The sequence below is a fragment of the Hylaeus anthracinus genome, unplaced genomic scaffold, assembly GCF_026225885.1.
Source record: "Hylaeus anthracinus isolate JK02 unplaced genomic scaffold, UHH_iyHylAnth1.0_haploid 0, whole genome shotgun sequence".
NCBI lineage: Eukaryota > Metazoa > Arthropoda > Insecta > Hymenoptera > Colletidae > Hylaeus > Hylaeus anthracinus.
The window spans coordinates 21574740-21596529 of NW_026533254.1; the positions used below are offsets into that span (position 1 = coordinate 21574740).

The 21790-nt window shown below is 45.9% G+C and overlaps 1 protein-coding gene and 1 non-coding gene across 2 annotated transcripts in view; both read right to left on the reverse strand.

Annotated features, from left to right (window-relative positions):
* Positions 1–21790, reverse strand: part of LOC128886277 (circadian locomoter output cycles protein kaput) — a 129769-nt gene that overhangs the window by 19486 nt on the left and 88493 nt on the right. Inside the window, exons 3-4 of the mRNA XM_054140990.1 lie at positions 11825–11943; positions 97–186 (exon numbers count right to left, since the gene is read on the reverse strand). Of these exons, the coding sequence (XP_053996965.1) occupies positions 97–186; positions 11825–11943 (209 nt within the window). The remainder of the gene's footprint in view (positions 1–96; positions 187–11824; positions 11944–21790) is intronic.
* LOC128896424 (U2 spliceosomal RNA) lies at positions 5842–6034 on the reverse strand. The gene has a single exon (XR_008461986.1). It is a non-coding gene; the product is annotated as a U2 spliceosomal RNA (small nuclear RNA).

Here is a 21790-nt window from a genome sequence, read left to right on the forward strand (position 1 = left end):
TTTCCTGATGATTCGGATCGATGTTAGATTATGCACTATACGTTTCATGGCAGATAGGCTGGAAGGTCTGTTGACAATTTCGTGGAAGATTTATACCTGATGGAAGCCAAGGTAACTTTCTATGCTGTGAGTGGCGAAGAACACCTCCCCGTCGCAAGTAAGTATGAGCAGGAACCCGTTTAGTGCCTGGAACAAACGAATCATTTTGCGGAGATTAGTATCTGCTCGTACTGTGGAATCGAAAAGTCATTTACCATTTTGCAATCGGAAGCTTCGTTACCGAGATACGAGCGATTAAAGTTTGACGGAGTTGTGCGCCATTTTGTAGTCCTGTCAGCTGATCGGATGGTACGCATGCGCTCACTTTAACTGCTTGTATCTCGGTAACGAAGCCTTAAATTGAAAAATGGAAAACAACTTTTTAATTCATATCGACACGACGAATTAAATGGCATCAATGAATCATACCAAATTATTTTCTGGTATATTATTCATACCCAGTGAATATTGTATCTGGATTGTTTCTTTTTTATTCAGGACGTTTTAAAAAAGAATTGCCAGTGAACTTTCGTTTCCTTTTCGAAAACGAGTGTTCCCCGGCTACCTGAAAACGTTTCAGAAAGTTTTCCCATTAATCGACGTTCCGATATATCAGGCTTTCGAATACCAAAACGAGCTGGAAACTCGAACGTTCGTATCGAAGCCCGAAATATCCGTCCTAGTTTAAACGGTCGAGCTATATCGCAGACACGGGGAGCCGTTTAAGCCTAGACTACTTGCTTTGTTTCGAGCTAAATGTGTATTGTTTTGTTTTATTTCGAGCCGTTGCCGTAGGTGCCCGTGCCTGGCACGCTAGACAGACGTTATTGTTCTGAAATATGGAGAGAGATCCGCCTCAGCACCGATATCCTTCGGCTCTGACGACCTTCGAATGATTTTCCCTTTACCGAGACGTTTCACGCGGTAATTGGTCGATCGTGAAACGTCCGCGGAGTGAAATGCGAATTATTGTTGCGAAACGCGTGCTGCTGAGTCGAAAGTTTTAAAATCGGAAGCTTCTGAATACTTCAAATTGGGATTATTTCTAAATCGAGCGCATTTAAATTTGGCTCCGTGGAATTGAGTACGTTCAATTCGGATGTTTGAGAATTGAATTTTTTCGAACTGAACGCTTCCAAATTGGTTTATTTCGAATCAAAAGCTTTTGAATTGAATTCTTTCGAACTCGATACTTCCAATTCGAATGCACCCGAACAAAATACTTAAGAATCGGTTTTTTCTGAATGATATGCGCTTTAATTGACCCTCGCTATCCGAAGCTTTTAAGCAGAGCACAATCCATCGCATCAACCCCTCCAATTTTACGCAACTGAACGAAAGCCATCCCCTGAAAATGGAGTCGCTCGGAAACCCATCCCTTGAGCGCCAGGGACACGATACACCATAACCGATTGACCTGGGGGATGGATATCGGAGCGATCGCATGCGCAACGGATGCTGCGATTTGATTGGTTAATCCGGAGGGTGGGTTCCTCTCGGTGGTCACGTCAATACGGATCCGTGCGGAGGGTGAGATTCCCCCGAGCTTCAATCGAGCCCCCCTGTACCACGAATATAAGCTGTAATAGGATTTTCTCGCCTCCTGCCCCCACTACATCCCATCGAAATGGCCGACATGGCCATTTCTGTGAAGCGCGCCATCCCCTAGGGATTCTATGTAATCGGTCCAATTGAGTTCGGACTTCGAAACGGGTTGAATCGTTGGGAAATATTCTTCCTATGGCAATGGAGCATCGACGTAAAATAGAGGATCGATAAGAAATCCAAAAATGGAAAGAATAATTGATTGGCGCCATTTTCAATGGGTTGCTTTCAAATCAAGTCCTATGGAATCGAAAGCTCCAAATAGATTGCTTCCAAATTACGTACTCGAGAACTGAAACATTTTTAAACAGATTGCAAATCTTACAATTGAAGAAGTTTCGCTAAAGATGCCGTGACACATGAGCTTTGAAATGAACTGGTCAAAACAAATGAGGCCTGATACGCTTCATCAAAAAAGGGGTCCAGATGGCGAGAGCTTGTGATCCAGAAAGAGGAGCACGAGATGAAACGAGAAGAACAGAACGTGAAGAAAAATGGAGGGATTTTTATTTCTCGCGTGAGCTGACCAGCAAATCAGTCGCGTGCCGGTTGCGAGTACTCGCGTGTTCCGTCCAAGCGTGAACTTCTAATACCCCTTCATCCTCACCTTGACTCTCGTGTATTAGCGGGTCGCCAATAATACTTCACGCACGAAATCTTTCCATTTTCTTCGCTCATGCAACTAGAAGTCACGGGCACGGACACGGCCGGTATGCAGATCCTAGAAATAACTAGGATCGGAATTACAGCTCTCGATACCGATGCCTGAGCTTTCCTACGTAGAATTTTCCCATTTAATTTGTACCTCGTTCATGCGCATCGTTAACACTTTAAACCAGCGTTTTCCAATGTGGGGGGGAGGGGCCGTGTTTTCGAAGAGGGAGGCGTGACAAAAATGTTTAGATAGAAAGGATTTAAAATTTAAAAAATGAATTAAGCAGACGAGCTAGTGATGAAAATAAATCTGGATAGGATTCGTGAATTTGCCGAGGTTAAGGAATTAAATACTACGAGAAATGTTACATTATCTCATATTCAATAGCCTTCAAACAAAATTTGAACTTAACGATCATTGTGTTAAACACGTTTCATAGCGAAAATTCAATTATTTTTCTGTTAGATGTCATTTAATAAATATGTCAAAGATTAGATCTTTCACAGGAACTATCTTTTGACACCTTTCAAGAGAAAATTCTATTGTTATAAATGAACCATCTCGCAATGGACAAGTAAAAATTGGCCCGTTCTCTCCGAGTAAACATCACGATTAAATTGTCACGTGGTGGTAATGAACGTTATCTATAATTCAAAAAAAATTTCACCCGTCGCCGACAACACGGGAGAGACCTCATACACCTATTTAATATTAAATGCCTATTTGTATTCTTCGTAATTTCTCTACATCACAGGTGTTACAGATTCCTATCGAGAGACATGTAGCAATAAATTAGATGTCAAGATATACGTTAATATTAATTGTGTTTCGTTCTCGTTAAGTCTTACGAAGTCTCATGAATTCGCCCACCCCGATGCATTGGACTTTGCGCATTAATAAGGCAATCGACGCGGGTTCTCTGCTGTTGCGTTCGGAATTACATTAATACAAATAGAACGAGACCTTTATTCCAGCGCGATCGCGATCAAAACCGCTAAGTGCAATTATCAAGTAATTTACTCAACATATAATTCATTATACGCCGGCAATTAACATCCTCTTTCATCTTATTATGCGTAGATCGACGTGTAAGTGCGCGCATTAACTCTACACATTTTATGAGAAAGAAGTGGTACACGCAACTCCGAATGAATCTAGACAGTCGTTCTGCATTTTACAAGTTGCACCTCTTTAAGTATTACATTTATCAACCGCTTCAAGGTGATAGAGGTAACCATTTTTTAACACTTCAGGCGTGTGGAGTTTTGATTGCGAAATCGTTTATTTAGTAATTGCATAGATGGTTTGAGGAGCTTTTTTTTTCAAATGTATTTTTGGGCCATCATTCCTGAGAGAGAAACGAATATAGAGAATTATTTTAAATAATTTACACATAATATTTAGAGTTCCCTTGGAATTGAAGTCAGAAGAGAACGAGCATAGAAACCGTCGCTTTCAACTCTTGGCTTTTTGTGACACGGAGGAGGGTGAACGTCATTCGATGATTCGAAAGGAACTGATTCGAGGATCCATGGCCAGTGTCTCGGCAGTGCCGACGCCAAGGTAAGAGGAAAGCTGTACGTAAGGCGCAAAAGTGGGTGGTATCTAAGGGAGGAAAGGAGCACGCGATCAATACGGGAAGGACTAGCGGTGCCAGACCAAGGCGAGCCCCGTCGACCGCCAACCTAACCTCATATCATCCCATCCCATGCACCCACCTAACCTACAGTTACCTTTGAATCAGCCCGTGTCTCACTGACTCACTACACTCTGCCGATCGCCTCGTTTTCCCTTGCGCCCGACTTCCGGTTATCAGTCTTAACCGCCATTACGGGTATGAAGGAACGCGATCACCGACCAGAAACTGTTATTTCAAACCACGGCTTAGGGCAAACCTCGCTTTTACTAGAATTTACTCGTTTAATCCCCCGCAACGTCCGCATCGAGCCACTAGGGGCAATTTAGAAATAATTATTTAAATATTCCTCGATGTAAATCTAAAGTTTTAATGGCTGCAAATAAAATAATATGTAGCAGGATGAAGGAAAGGTCAGGGATATAAATAATTACCCCTTTTCTGCAATCGATTAACGGGGGGCAATTATTTACTCCTGACCTTAGTTTAATCTCGAAAATTTCGTGTGATACGATGCAGTAAAATAGTAATTTGTTGGTGAATAGTGTCCGAGTAGTGAATTTGAAATGCAGGAAGTTCTCCAGGTACTGGAGGCCCATGCTCGCTTATAATTAGACTGCGGATGTTTATGCAGATTCATATTTTTACAGGTTCAAATAAATAATTGAGATTTAAAAGAAAGTATGTCTCATTATCTAAACGGTACGATACGTATTTAATATATGCTTGTTTACTTGTCATAAATACATAAACATCCGCAGTCTATTTATAATATTTAATTCATTCGCGTTATTACTTTTGAGAGTAACTAACATTAATTAATTTCCATTTCTCTGGACTCTACGGACGAAGCATTGCTAATTAAATTACTAACTATAGAAACAAGATCTCCCAGTTTAATTTGTCGGTTGGTTTCGAGCTACGAAACATGGCCTCAGGTTTCGGCGCGAAATTTGAATCCTGCTGTGTCCGTTTCTGTTATTTTTGGCGCACCGTCATCGACATACCAGTAGTAAGTTCGCCGTAGATAAAATGATCGATGGCGCATTTGAATTTGTAATGGACACCGTTTCGAGGATCCTTTCGTGACCGTCTCGAGAACACTCTCGGTACCGAAATAGAAGTTCGTTTAACCGACATGCTGCCGCTCGGTGTTCGACTCCTTTCTTCGTCGAGCTTTGACACCTGCCGCTCGAATCACTTGCTTCATCTCGTGCGACGGTTTTTCGATCGCGAGTGCAGATTGTCCCCGTATCTTGTTTGATTAATCTTGATACGATATACTGTATCCGACGACGGACACGGGAAGGTTTCCAAGTACTTATACAACCGAGCATTTACGACTGTAAGGTAACAAGGACCTATCATTATCATTATTATAATTATATCATCGTCTCTTTTGTACCGTGAACGACTTTCTCCCCACTCATGCCGATGATGCCGAAGACGCACGATGTGCGCACGCTTTTACTTTCAAAAATATTCAAAACCTAAATGTAGTTCCTGTCATGGAACAAAAATTGTACCTGTGTAAATGTAATTATGGAAAAGTGTCATATTTTTGTGGTGTGTGCGAGTGGTCTTTGCGTGGAATTTTTTCTCGGTTAAAAAAAAATGGAGGAACCTCTGTCGTCGAACCGTTTAAGCTTCACGCAAGCGGTTCACCACCGTCGACTCGAACAGCAGATCATCACGCTTTAAGCTAATACTTGTTGCTGATGCTTGCATGTCTGCCCCTTCTGCTTCCTGGCTGATTGCTCTCCACTTCGTCCTAGCTGATTTCCTGTCGTTGAACCGTCGAGGAATATTCAAACCTCAAAAAGAACCCTCAATTCTTTGTAAATATTACAAAGATGAAGAGTAGAGATTGTACTAAAATTACTTGGAAATTTTATTTTTGTAATTGAATTATTGAGCCGATCCTAGCGGCACTGCAATGCCAGGCCGACTCACGACAGAGGTGGAGCAAGCTCCAACTGCTCCGTCAATTTCCAAAAATCAGATTAATATTCTGACTCCCCAATGGGGAGTGTATCAGATATTAAGCTGATAAGAACAGATACTACACTTTGATCTTAGCCATAAGGCCGAGAAGCGATACTAACCCAAAATCTAGCAGCCCTCTTATACTTTGAGCGTACAATAATGGCTGCGAGAAAGAGCTGAACGAGTTCTCCGCCTAGCGACGTATACGGGAACTACGCTTGCCTGCATAGGTCGCAAATAAGGTATCTTGATTTACAAACGGCCACAAATTTATTATTTAACCTTGCTGATCACGTAACGCTGGTGGACGAATGTATTTTATTTATTTAGTTAGACGTGGAAGCGTCTGTTGCGTAAAGCGTCGCCACTGATTTCTTATGTAACGCGTTAACGATTTGGAATAAGTTTCGAATTTGTTGAAACGAGGCAAATTATTGCCTCAGGATTGTTGAGCAAGAGTTGTTTCCAGAATCGTAATATTTCCGATCATTTTCAATTTTCACTATAGATTCCTAGATCTCTGCAAAGGGCTTTATCGATAGAGTGCTCTGCATTATCAGTGCAGCATTATCAGAACGCTCTACTCTATATTGTCGATCAGATGCACCCTTCTGCTCATCTCAATCTACCCCTTCGCTCCAGATCTCTAATAATTAAAAGAAAACTAACAACGTGTTACCAAAGGATGACGTCTTGAGCATCTAATCGAGCAATCATATCTTAAATGGTAAGTAGGTGCTGCAATAAACTTTGAGTAGGTTTGTTAATGAGGGGACCAAGGTGAAATGCGATCGATAAGATTGTCCAAAGGATCCATGAGATGTAGGCGGCAATTGGAAGTTCGCTGGAACCGGCGGCGTATAAGTGCATAGCGGAGTATAGTAAGAGGCAGCAGGAAGAAAAATAGCTCGGTTATGATTACGGGTTACCGGTGGCGGGGGGTTGTTCCTGACCACGACCCTCTTTTACCGCTACTGCGGTGTGGCTGGCGTATTAATGCGATACACGATAGCCTGCTGGCTATTAAATAAAAAATATGAGAGCAAAATGGCTGCTTTCGCGGGCGATGCGTCACCGAGAGGCGTGATTTGTACCAAACCGCCGCGAAAAATCCTTCGATTCCGCGCCACTGTTGTTGCGAACCGCCTGGAGGCGCTCGCCGCGTTTAGCCCCGGGTATCCTATCGACGGTTAATGAGCAGGTAGGGTTGTCGATCTTTCTAGGGTATGAGCGTAACGATAGGAGATCGTGCGAACTGTTTCGGGTTGAATCAGCTTCGAACGGGACGGGAGGATTCTTCTTTTTGACGAGCGGGAAGCTAGCAGGAGAGGATGGGGTCAAAGAGCAACTAGGAATAAGATGGTAAAGATGGTTCCACTTTTTTTATCTACTACCTAAGAGGTCATTCCCTCGAGCTTACTCTTAATCAGGAACATAATTCCTATAATAAAGTATCTACAATTAACGGTTCTCTTCGTCTACTCTAAATTCCGTCCTGGAACATCCTCTCCGGGTCCCACGGTGCACTATCAAAAACTAACCACAAGGACTTGCCTTTGGCTTCAAAGCAAACTCATTGATTTCATTAATCAGACGGTCTGATGAAAAAAAAAAGAACAAAGTTATCGAAAAATTGGGGGGGGGGGGGGGCGAGAGGGGGGGGGGTTCCTTTTTCCCGTGGCGCATCATTCACCGGTCGCGGTGTCAAGAAAAGTATGTTCGAGTTTCATAAAGGAAAGCTGAGAGGCGCGCTCTCGCGACGGGGGGCGCGTATCGTGCGTTTGCTCGGGGTGATAATTTGCAAGAGACGACAGAAATGGATTGGCGAAGTATGTTCTTCTCGCCGATTGAAAAATCCCTCTCCTCCGACCCCTCCCTCTGCGCCTCCTCCATCGGCGGAACGTAGGTTGGACGAACGGTGTGTGTTTTATTGGTTTATCTCAGCGATTTCAACCTGTTCCAGGACGGGGCCCGTGCTGATTAATGCTGATACGCTCGTGTTCGCGACGATAAAAACGAGAAACCCGAGAAACCCGTCGCCCAATATTATTGTTAACGAACGAGGATGGATGGCGGTCCCGATGGAATCAACGTCAGGGTGCTCGGTTCCCTTGGAAACATGGCGCCAACCGCGCGTGGACGTCGTTTGTACAGAAAAATTGTGTCGACGAAGTATCGAACGAAGATACTTTCTATTCTTCGCACGAAGGCTCGAATAAGACACTCTTTCTATGAATAAAAAATAATGTCACGTGGATGTTGAAGAGCGGAGATCGGTCGCGTTGGAAAACCGATGAAAGGTCCGGAGAGCGATTAAATCATCGCGTGATCCTTTAATTACGCGCATTAATAAGCAATCGTTCGTCGAGATTATTCTCAGAGATACGAGAAATACCGGATTCGGCGGATGGAGTCTGTGAGACGAAAAGGAAGAACGAGACTGGGTGTACAGCGTTACCCCGCCGACAGATTTACAGTTTCACCGTCGGCGAAACGAATGCAATTTTCTGGCCGCAGGAACGCGTCCAGGGGTGTTGGAAAACGCGAGGTAAACGTCTCGCGCGAGGAAACCTTCGCAGGAGTAATGCATCCGCGGTAACGTCAAGAAAATCGTAAGTATTAAGCTGGGAAAGTATCTCCGTGCACGCTATCCGCGAGCCAGCGATCGCTATCTGCGAAATTGCCTTAAATATTCCGGCGAAAGCGACCACGGGGGGACCGGGTTTCGTTTCCGTAAATTATGCAACGATATTTCGTATTGTCGCGTCCATGTGGAATCCTCGCTGCCAAGTGTCCATGCTCGAATTTCACCGTGTCGGGAATTTACGGTGCGCCGACTAAATCACCTCCGTAAGGACCGCCGTGCTAAAAAATCAACGAATCGAAATTGTTTTAAAATGGTCGACAACGTTGCTGAATTGTGTCAGTATCAGTTTTGGAGCGTATTGAATTTTCTCGATTTTACATGAAATAGGAATTTGATTTAAATTAATTTTGTTTGGTCCGAAAATTTGACAGGATTAATGTCTTATATACAAAAGTTGCCATACGAAATTTCATAATTTTTTGATAAGCCACTGTTGAGATATAAAGCAAAACATAGTCTGGAGAAGAACTTCGTAGACTCCGCCCATGAAGAGGCGCCACAGGTCACAGGGGCGGAGTCTATTGTGCTCTTCCCGCGCGTGGACTGTACATGTACGCATTCCATTCCCTAAAGTATGCTACAAGCGATCTTAAAAGTAGCACTGATCCCCTGAATACGATCATAAACCTAAAACCATAAATCCAACGTAAACATTTCTCCGCATATTAAACATAAACCCAAATCAATGAGAGTTTATCAAACCCAATGATAGCCTGGAGAAAGTAGTCCCCTAAAAGCGGCATCCTCCGACCAGAAAAACACTCCGTAGGTGGCTAAGACGATGTCCCTTCGATCTCTCGTGCGGCCACGCTCAAAACACTCTAATCGGGGGTGAGGAGGGCGGAAGGTTAGGGGGGTATAAAAATTCGATCGCTCAGCCGTAATTTCGAGAGTGCCTGGTGGTGGCGGTCGGCTTGTCATAAACCGGATTTACTGTCTGGCTTCGTAAACTTTATGAGGATCGGCAAAACGCCGTATAAACGTGGGCATCGCGGCGGGACGGGGGATGGGGATGGGGGGGGGGTAGAGGCATCGAATGGGGTGAGGCGAGTGGTTGGAAGGCAGGCGTAGGAGGTCGAGGGAAGTCTTCTCGGGAGGACAGGTTCAAGGAACTCCGCGAATTATAGAAAATACGAGCGGTTAATTTCTGCTACCCCTGCGCGACTTCTGGCCCCCATGGAGTTATTGAAACTGCTTGGGCGAAACTTTTATCGGATTTTGTTTCGTGCCCGGGGCTCGCGCGACATCCTCTCCCTCCCCCCCCCCCCCTCACCCTCTCGGCCCGAATGTCTCGTCAAATGCATTATTGTTATTCCGTTGTACTCCCGGTATTATTTAAGCAAACTGCGAGGAAGGTTCCCGGTTAATTGGAGGATCGAGTTGCAGAAGGAATTAAAGTTGATTTGGTGTTCCTTTCCGATCGACTCGTGGTCCCCGTTCCGTGAGACACTGCCCTTAGTGGATTATACAAGTTTGAATCTGACACACATATATGAGTGGAATAGTAGAACTGATACCCTGGTGGTAAGATAGAGTATTCTGTCGGTAATGTCGTAAAGATAGTGCGTTCTGTAAGACTCGGTAATGTAGAATCCTAATTGATCGAAAGCTTTACCGACAGATCGTTCTAAATTACCAACAGAGCACACCTGTCGCATCGACTGAATCTTCTATATTGTCAACAAGTCAACCTTTTTGAGGAACATCTAACAATGACAAAGATAAGAAACTTCAAACTTATATTATCCTTCAGAAAGACATTCGAAGAGCAAGCTGCGAAGGAGTTCCATCGAGTACGCTATCAACGATCACTAGTCATAATCAGAAATGGCGCGCGTCGCCTTCAGGGCCGTCATAGCGTCCCGTCCAGGAATCAGCTCGTGGCACGAGCTACGTAACGCAATTAACGAGCGAGCAATTAATAACCAGCGGTTATAGATGCTGGCAGGAATCGTTCGATCGCGTGGAATCGTCGGCTTCGTACGCGAGAGCGTATCGTTTACCCCCACCTTGTCTCCCGATCGCCCCCCACTCCCCACGCTTGGAATCCTCCCCTCCCTTAACCAGTCTCACCCTCGCACTGGTTCTCCAGTGTGTGCAGCTAAAACGCAGGAAAGGGAACGTAATAGCCTCGCATGATACACCGCCATTAATCCGTGTATATACCCTTCCATACTTTGGAGGAATAGACACCTCGTACGCCTCGGTTTCATAGCCGGTTCATCAGCCGGATATCTCTCCCCGCTCTCCTTCGGCTCTTCCTGTCTTTTCCTCTCATTCGCGATGATTTAATTTCGCCTCGTTTCCTTTGATGCTCTCGCCTCCTTTCGATCTCAGCCTCTCGCCAATTGGATTTCGGGAGGATCAGGTGATTGACTGAGCTTGGGGTTAAGGGACTAGGGGTTGTTTCTTAGGATTTGAAGGCTTGGTTGATTGCACGTGTAAGATAATTGCGATATGAAACCTTTATTTCCGATGAGCTGCTCTGATGTCTGTTCGGTGACAAGTATGGGCTTTCTTCGTGACTGGGTAATGTAGAACACTTTGTCGATAAGACAGATCGGCCTGTTGGCAATGTGGAGCACTCCGTCGGCAAAGCCTTCGATCAATTAAGGTTCTACATTACCGAACCTTACGGAATCCATTGCATTACCGACGGAATACTCTATCATACTGGTTGAACGTTTCCTCTAACTTCCCATATATAAATTAGATTCAAGCTGGATGCTCCCTATTAGGTTTCAATCTCAGATTCAGGAGAATATTAATTGTACCATTTCAGATAATTGTATTTTATCGATTCCTAATTCAAATTCTCCCCTATCCCAAATCGTCATTTAGCGGAACGTCGTTTCCCTTTTCACTGTTAATTCATCTCCCGTCTCTCCAACCACCCACTCGTATGTGCATCGATCCATCACGGAACATGGTCGAGCGTACATCGGTAAGTGAACAGACGCTGATAAAAACGCGTTCTAATTCTGTTTTTCTTCCCCCCCCCCCCCCACCCCCACCCCTCAAGAGCGTGATGTGTAACTGACCATTGCTCGAACAACTGTATTGCAGACCTTAAATGATGTATGAGACGTTGATAACGAGGTAATGGTAAGCTCGCGCCACGCATTAAAAACCTATCTGCCGCCTGGTAATTTTCGAATTTTCTTGCACGCTCTTAAACACAGTGCGCGCAGCCACCTCGGTCTCGATTCTGCGTTTCAGAAGAAACTCGATGATTGGCAATCTCTTAGTCACTCACCTGCAGGAACATTTCGCCGTCTAGATGATGATGGTCGTACGCAGCGAACGCGGCTAATTCCCTCGCTCTGTAGTGCGAGTCGTGGTGCGAGTTTTCCTCCTTCTCTTTGTGCATCACCACTGCAAATGAAAAGTAAACATCAGTTGGACGAGTTAATATTAATAGCGAGGTCGGTGTCGGCTGCTGTGCCCACGATTTAGATACGAGTTTAGTGTCTAAACTCTAGAGTGATGGTATTACGTGCAATTAAATTATAGCTTATAGGGAATATATATCAGAAAAAGACTGATTTTACATTTAAGAGTATTTTCGCCAGTTTACGTTTAGAATATAAATTCTATATTAGAGAGGCCAGACTCTGGAATCTAGGCTCTAGAAAAATCCTGATTACTAAATCTGATTTCAAATCAGGCACATTCCTTCCTCTCTAGCGTAGAGAGACACTGGATCGAGATATAGATCTCCTTAAGCACTTCTTAATAGCTTCTCGCGGTGGATGGAACCAGCCGTTATTATTATTATTAAATAGACCGATTTGGTCCCGTACATCTTGCAATTATGTCGCGCATATTAAGCAGAGGAAAGGCAGGTGTAACGGCACCAGATCGACGGATTATTGTAGGGCTTAAGAGGAAGTGTCGCTCACATCCTGTCACGTATTGCCGGATCTCCTCGAACGTTCTCCATTAATCTCCTTCCGTCGTTTGATACTTTCGCCTTTCAAACGACTCCTCTTTTTCCCCTCGAGGATTCGATTCGATGATTGGATTACGTGTGCTGCGATAAAGACAACGCTTCGACGGTGAAAACATTCCGTTTCTCTCATGCGGAAGAATACGATTTGAGGTGATAACGAGGAGCGCGTTGAAGTACGGAATTTAAATTTATTTTTCGTTTATTTGTTATCGATTCAGCTGGATAACGAAGGCTGTTTAAGAACGTGCTTAATGCCAATGGCGCTTGGAAGTGTATACAGGATGAGTCCCGAAAAAAACGGACACTTGGATGTCTTTGAGATAAAAATTTTCAACGTCCTCGATGCTTCCTCTTAACGTGGCACGGGCTTCTTTGTTAAATTGAAGCCTACACTCACCACGACACCTTCAAGTTCAAAATAGGGAGTCCGATGTCGTGACTATTAAGCGTTAGTTTCTGAAGCAAGTCCATTATTGAAAATGTCATCGTGGGTTACGTTTGATCCAAGCTGTTCCATCAGGTTGTATTTAAGTCGAGCGTGCGTCAGATGAAAATTAATGAAGTTCGGATCGACCCTGTTTCGCGTGAATGACAGGTTCAGTTTTCCGAGTCATCCACCTCAAGATCAAGTGCGCATAACACTCTCACACATCCAAGTGAAACGCATCCCATCGCGCGGCATCGGTGTCCGGGCTTTACACGATTTTCGTATCATTTACACGAAGAAACCGATCGCGGCCGGATAAAATACGATATTTCAGGAGTTTCAGACCGAGGTGAAGTGAAAGCACGGTATCACCGAGTGGCGGAGACCCGGCACGAATAAGAACAAGACCACCTGCGAGTTTCGAGCTGAGGCGATGGAAGGAGCCGACGATGCGTTTCGAAAGTGAACAACCTCTCGAGGAGCATTTAGCGTCGAAGGGCATCGATGCGTGCATGAAAGATGTGCGACTTCGCCGACGGCCGGTCATAAAAACCTGCACGCAATACTCTCTGTCAAGCACGCGTGCGCCACGCGACCCTTCGGGGCCAGTTTTCATCGGCGGAGTCATCACTGGTGCGCGGTTATCCTCCTTCGTGTCCCTAAGAGGATCTATTAAGCCGCTTTAAAGCCGACTTGAACACACTTCTGACTCCATTTTGCCCAGACGATTCGCTCAGTCGCGGATATTTGCCCAAGGTCAGAGCTCTGAGGACAGAGTCTTCAGACTCGACACTTTCATCTAGACTCTACCCTTACAATGGTTATTCCTTCCACGAGTGTTCGTTAAATCTGGCTAGTCCTATTGTCAAAGACGTCATCAGACTTTCACAATCCACTTTTATCAAACTTCCTCCACCCAGCAATGCCCCAAGCCTGTAGATGTAGAATCTGGAATTTCCAATCCTGGAGATTCCGGACTCTACACCTCTAAATAGACCCCAGGCTTTCGCCAGTCATTCCGCCTGAAGATATTCGCAAGAGCCAGACATTCCCATGTCGAAGGGATGGCGCAAAGTGTGGTAACAGGTTGCATCGAGCAGGAAGGAAGATCGCCGGTCGATTCGAAGCCCCAGCGTGGAGCGTTTCAGAGAAGAAACGAGGCCCGACGACGCGTGCAGGAAGGATGAGCAAGACGGAGGTTGTTCACTCGTAAATAGTCGCACGCAATGTCGTGAAGCGGCCGCGTTCTGCCACGCGACCCTCTGGGACAGGATCCCATTAGGATGACCGTCGGGATAACGGCGTACCGCAGGATGCGAACCTCCGGGCTGCATGTGCTTTATTTACCGTCACGACAATTCGATTTCCAATACCCTTCGACGGGCCCCCATCGCCAGCGACTAACGACCGTGGCTAATGCTTCCCCAATCGATGACTTCTTGCTTCCGGGCGATCGTTGTCTATCTGGTCAAGGGGCCAAGTGCCTAACAACGATTTGGGGAGGACGCGACGAGTGGACCCAGTGCTTATAAAAGGGTTTGCTTAACACCCTGTTGACTCTAGTTCTTTGGTCAAATTTTGTGGTGCGATCCTTTTGACACGAGTGATACACTTAAAGAGGGTTTTCTAAAATAGTAAACAAGTTTCTACAAAAATTCAAATCATACAAGGAGCAAATCACATGGGTTAAATAATTGCGAGAGCGATTTAACAAAGAAATTAATTTTTTTTAATGGAAAGTGCTTCGTTGCTAATGGAAGGCTGCCTTTTATTTCCGGACGTAGGACGTTTTTCTGCATCACGTGGATTTTCATGGAATTCTACCGCAATCTCCGACAATTTCCAGGGTTGGCCGAGCTAGGTACAATGGAGAACACGAGAGACGCGATTCCCTCGTAAACAAGGAACAAAAAGAAGCAAAACCGCCCGCAGATACAGATCGTTGCTCGATTCGTAGCACCGTGGCCACCGTTGAGCTATCGCGATGCGCCCGTGAGATCGGCAATAATAATTGCGTTTCCTCCAGCAAGGTCAGCTTGCGAGGAGGGCCGAGGGACAGACCGGAAGCGACGGTATGAAAAGAGGGCAGAGGCCAATAGGAATGCGCGAACGAGAGCAATGGCGAACGCCCTCTCCGCGTGAGTATACGTGTAACAATGCATAAATTGGCGTCTGAGACTTGCGCTTCAGTTAACGATTCGCTGTCTTCAAAAGCAGCGTAGGCTGCGAGCTGTAGATGGAATCTAGACCAACTAATTAACCCTTGCTATCTCTAAACCTCGTACAAACCTCCCTTTAATGTTGAAATTGAGAGTTCAAATTTTGCTGAAATTTTGTTGTCTATATTTGCAAGGTATTTATGGGGTGCGATATATAGATTTAAAAAATCATTAAAACAAAGACTAGTGAATATGAACTTGAACTACATCCCCTGTCAATCAAATATTGTTAATTATTTTGAAGGAAATTGCGCCTGCGTTTAATTACCTCGTTCGAAGGCCACTCGTACTTAGGCGTCCTCGGAGTCCAAATAATGACTCCGTCAGACACCCTTCGCCAGGGTTCCCTCTTGGGGATGACTTGCGTTTTACGCAGTCTGACTGGTCCGGGGCGGGCTAAGTGAATGGTTAAGTAAGTGATTATCTCCTTGAGCGTATAATCGATCAATGATTAATGGAATCGTCCTTGTCGGATGCGATCCCAATTAGGATGTGTCCCCAGCGATCAGCGGAACGATACGCGTGCCGACGCTTGATTGTTTCGATCCACGTGACCTGGACGCTGGGCGCGGTGAGTCGATTTTTAATTTTCGCCTGTCGCTTTACAAATTTACTAAAAATGGTTTGCGCGTAGACACAGAACGCTCAGTTTGAGCTGCTTAGATTATAAACAATTTTGGTGTGTTTCGAATCCTTAGTTCTTAAGGAGAGTTCGGAAATCAATTCTTTTCAAATCAGAAAATCTTTCCTTTGAAATCCCAGTGTTGAGAAACACTGATCCAGAGCCTAATCTCGAAAGTCATAGAATCAACGGTCACCTAGCGCGACAACCCTCCATGCCAAACGGATCAAGGACTTTCCAGCCATCAATTAAAAAGTCCGCGAGAGGCGCAGATTCGCATCGAAGATAAATAATACCCACAGAGTATGGCAAAGGAACGGCAGCGAGAGGTCACGTCACAGAGAACACCGGCGCAGGTAATTGGTTCGCGTGGGGAGGAAGAGTACGGCGATAATTAGCCAGGATAAGGTTCCAGGGGCGCGGATCGTCGGTTTTTCAGAAAGGCCGCGGCCAGGATCGAAAAATGCCGCAGACTGACCTGACGAAAAGCACTTCGTCTCGCTTATCGTGGAAGCCATTCGTTTCCGCGACACAATCGGCTCGGCCAAGGAACAAGTATATTAGTGCGCGTGCCTGGTGCTTAATCTTTCATATTCGTTTGACTCGGCAGGAATCTCGGGGTGAACCGACTGTTCTCCTCGTTGGCGTGCGATTAGACCCTTGTGTCGCCCCGACGAAGCGACGCGAAGTCGGCCGAGGATCGAAAAAAGCGGCCGGGTGATCGATCACGCGGGCTTCCCTCTGAATTTAATGTTCGTAGATTCACCGTAATTGATGGACGTTTATTCGTTGCGCTCTTTTTAACGCTAAATGCCCAAAATGGAGGCTCCGCGAGGGCTTGGGAAGATCCTCGGCGACGATATACGAAACGTTGATGCTGTTTTAATGTCCGCGAAATGGTGTTATGTTAAATTCAAATAGTGGAGTATAACCCAAGAGGGAACTTGGAAAATTCTCTGACACTGAGATTATAGTCGACTGAAGCTTCGACTGTCCATTCTCGATGAAATCTCAGTGGTTTTTGAATCTTGGAGATTATGTACACGAAGTCCTCGGAGTTCTTGAGCGCCACGCGGGGACCTTACGCTAACTAACGCACTACTAGTTCTACCTGTGGCGCCACTAGCCCGAATTAATCATCTACTATTGCTTTAAACTCGACGAGTAAAAAATAACGAGGAGTGAAAAACTAAAGGAAACGTCTTTAACATTACTATTAAAGGGTAAAGTAACTTCTAGCCTAACAAATATAAAACTATTCGAACCTAACAAGCTACGTTATGGTAGCTTCGAACTGGAGAAACCCTAGGACACCAGCACTGATTTTACGAGCCTTCTTCTACCACTTGTGCAATTTTCTTAACGATTTGTCTCTGGCTAGCGTCGCGTTTGTCACTTACCCTGACCCGTGAACGACAAATCGGCGCGCAACTCGGAGAAATCGTGGCCGCGTATTCCCGCAGCCGATCTGATATCGCGACCAGAGCCCCAGACGCCGACAGTTTTTATCGAGGCGACGAGCAGCGAGGAAGAGAGTAGTTTCGCAAGCGCTCTTTAGTGCTCGACGCCGAGATACACAACCACGACCCGGGTCTGTATGTATATGCATGTACGCTGACCGTATAAAGTAATCCGTCAGACAGAAGTGGGGTGATAATGCATGAGTGCGGTTGCCCCGCCCTATCCCTGTAACCGCGATAAAATCTCTCATTACGCAACGAAACAGACCCTCTGCCTGCTAGACTGTTATCCTTAGACAGGAACTCTAATAAAGCATACGTTTGTGGAAATTTATATTTCGTTTCGGGGCTCGGTGTCGCGGCGACGATCGAACCTCGCTGCCCTTTCATCCCTCTCACCCCCTGTCCTCTTCCTCGAAGAGGGGTGAGGCTTTCGAACCAGTTTGCTGGTTAGAAGGACTCTGACTTCTAAGTGGACTTGCTTGTGGAACTTTGAGGTGTTTCGCGACACACCCTTTTGACTGCCTTCGGGCTAGATAAACTCTTTGATGCCAAAGATCAGAGAACAGTACAATCCTATAGGTCGTGAAAACTTACCAAGATGTCAATGGTGTAGGAATTTACCGTCAGACCTAACCCAGACCTAATCAGAACTGATCGTTTTCAAGTACCTTTCCACTTAGGGATGACTGTGAAAGTCAACCTAACCTAGACCCAATCTAAACCACGTGACTGTTCCCCGTTCGAGTACTGTGAAATTGACAGCGAAGTGTCCTGGTATTTTTCATCGAACCCAGTCATCACGAATGATGAATCGTTTCGTGACGACGCAACTGTGCGAAAACCGTTGGAGCTGGGTGCCCATTGTTTTTCAAGCGAGGGCGATTAAAACGCGCCGGATCGGATAGCATAGTTTTCCGTGCGTTTGAACACCGAACCGCTCGTTTACGGACAAAAGTTTTGTCTGATGACACACTAGATTGACATTCGCCGTCGTAATGCCGCGGACAGCCGGGAACAGAACTATGTACCAACCGCAATTACGAATGATTACACGTCGCGGGAGGAAATGCGCGCGCGGCACGGCATGCGCATGTGTCATAAACGCGACTAACGTGCCAATTTGTATCTATCATTAATTACCTAGCTAACGGCGAATTATTCGCGGAGCGCAAATTGCATTACGCTCGCCGCTGCTTGTGTTTTATCGTGCGTCGCGTTTCGAGAGGAGTTGACGCCCCCATTCGTTAATTAATCTCGTTGAAAGCGTCGGGTCTTCGGAATCTATCGAAATCGCGATGCGTCCTGTTACCAGGCGATTGTTCGTAAGAAAGGTAGTTACAAATGTGGAGTGACTTTTTCCGATCGGAAGCTTCGCTTACGAGAGAACGACGATGAAGGTTGTTTGTTTTTGACAGAAGAATAAATGTGATGTAACGTTTATGACACAATTATAGAATTTTCGAATATACGAATATCAAGGAATTTCGTATGAAAAGAACTCTCGCAGTGGAGGACACACGAACACGGAATCCCAGGAAAGCAGTTCTTAATGCCGAGGGACTCGTGTCAAGGTGATTTCAGCTGCAATCTCGGGCCGGAAACGCGGCGCACACTAACGCAGCCGTCTATCATCATCGTCGCCATCATCGGCTATCGCGTGGCCTACGACGCGCATTTCTTTCGAGTATGGTCGCATCTCCCAGGCTTCGCTGATGGGATCCTACGTCTTTAAAAGCTCCTGCGCTAAACGTGGATCGCTCGGTGGCGGGACACTTTTTTTCCGAGACGCGGCAATCAGGTTTTAGAAGCTACGGTGATAAATGTGCGCCCGAAGTAGGCCGGCCGGGCAACTCGCGAGCGCGCCCCGCGACACATAATCGCGATAAATAACGCGGTGTCGGGATGTTTTTTTAAAAATATTTCAGAACGCGGCGGATCTAAATTCACGTGGCAGGCTTCATGGTAATGAGGCGACGCGACACGAATTGCTTTCTAAAAGGCTGATTGCGCCGAGAAAGGGGAAAGGGGAGCGATGGAACCGCCGAGATACAGCGTCTTAAGTGGATCGTTCGGTTGTGGAGGCAGTACTCGACTTGGCGAGTAAACAGTAGTCCTGCATGAGCGTTTATAGAATTAACCTAACAGCTTTCCTTACAGGTGCTTAAGTAATACAGCAGAACCTCTTTTATGCGAACGAAATCATGCTCAGTCTCGAATATACGAACTCGCAGCTGAGCCCAGTACCCTCTAGCTCCCTATAGTTGAGCTCAGTACCCTCTAGCGGAGGGTACCTGGAGGTCCACGAAGGGAAGCTAACCTCTATTATCTAAACTATTCGGATATCAGAACTGCCTTCTCCCCGGACTTGTTCAAATAAATGAGATTCTACTTTATTAACAGAGGACTACAGTAACCAAGAGATATAATCGGATGAAGTTCGTCCAAACCAAGAAAAGGCATGACCAACAGTGGTGTCCGTACCGAGGCATGTTCGTACCGAGCGTTCGAAGCCACTTACTCACGTCTTCCCTCTACTTTCACCTGTCTGGGAGCCTAAACTCAGTTGCACGGGACACCGCGATGCGGCAACTTTCAAGATAGCAAACGCGATCGTTGCTGCGTCCAGAGTACGTCCACGTAGTCGGCACGCAAATTAACGAAACTGATGTCTATCTTGCGCCTAAACTATAAACCAGGTATCCCTGCCTGCTCCCATTAAAGTCCATGCGACGATCGCGATCAAAGACCACAGACAGCGTGCCGCGATGAAGACGAAATTCGGAAGGAGGGCGGGGTCGCGCGTCGTTCTCGAATGCGACGCGACCGCTCGAGAGGCAAATCACATTATAATTAGTGCGCACAGCTGTAGATAGAAAGGGCGAATTGTATTAATGCATTCCGTTGTAGGGCTCTATCTAAGCGGCCGGTATGGTGTCCCTATAGCGGAGGGCCCAGCTGTCGGCCGGCGAGTATACTGCCCCGCGACACGACATCGTCATTTATCACCGGGCGCCGGCTCCTCACGTAGGTTTTGCTACATTACCTAATGAGTTTCATAACCGAATTAAATTTTTCGGCCCGCACCGGGGTGAAACGGGCTGGGCATCGTTAGCGAGCCAACGGCATCAAACTCGCCAGGATTAATCTGCGCCGCCATTAGCCTTGATACGGTCCTTGACGGGGAACCACCGCGCCCTTTACTGGATCATTCCATATACGCGGATTCCCAGTGATGAGCGGTTAGGCATGGTGGTAGGGGAGCTACTGGGTAGACATTTGACCACATATAGATGGTGAAGGTCATCATGTTGTTGAGTGGCGTTGAATTTGGTCATTTTCTTGAGATGCAATTATTCTTGCAAGGATAAAGGAACGTAGTCCATGTTCCTGTCGCATCAAGATACCTCTTAGGATAGTTTTGTGGACCGATGAGGTCTATCCTGAGGGAATTCCCCTAAATATCAGACCTAGAACTAACCTAGAACTGTATCTCGGCCTATAATAGCCGATTTTCTTCCTCAATAATACCTAGAGTTGTACATTCGAGAGTCGAGGTTACCATCCGAGAGAAGACGCCTGGGAAAGTGAATTTGCGATGGTCGCGCGAGGCAATAACATTCTCTGAAGTGGTCCATTCGGAAGCAACGCGCCGACACTCGACAAACTGGACAAACACTCGCCGATTCGTCAGTCGTGGCGGTTCAATTGAGCCAGGGTAATGTACTTTGCTTGTTCGGGGCACTCGCATTCCGTTCCGCTTGCGGTTCCACTCGTCTTTCGGCTGTCGAACTTCTGCGCGAAATGGATCGCCTTTCGCGGCTCCTCTTCGTGTCTTCCTTTCAGAGGGCCGCCATTTGTCTCGAGGATTCGATGGACGAAGATGTTCCTTCGGGGATTCATCAGACTGATACGTATTTGTACGTCTTTATCATGGTACGGAACTAATTGGAATAAACAAAGACAATCGTCAATTGCACACGTATTAAGCATACTTTATATGTATGTACGTACTTGTAAAGCTTGTTTAATTTGTATCCATGTCTAAAAAAATGGAATGAGCTACATATTCGAAATACAAGTAACCCGGTGAAAAAACATTGACGACCCCAAAAAAGACCTCGAGATCCATTATACATCCTGCCATTTCGAAAAAATTTTCTTCCCAGAGTTACATATCATAAAATCCTACTTTCAAGCTTTTTGATTAATGGAGTCACCCAAGTCCACCCTCCTAAGGAGTCCTGATAATATTGATGCCCATATCAGAACTTTTTCGACGCGTTCAATTTTCCCTTCGGAGATTGGGTCCAGGTAACGAAGCAACAAGAGCTCTTTCCGCGTAAAATCATTTAGAACCGCGCAACCGAGGGGAGTCATGGTGCCGTGGATCATTGATGGCCGGCAGCCTGCGGGAATCCAAGGAAACAGCGTCCCCCTGCACGCGGTTTTACCGGCGCGTCTAACTAGAATGGATCGCCATAATTTTTCAGCTAACCGAAACGTCCCGGGCCGCAAACGAGCCTGACAAAATACGGAAGG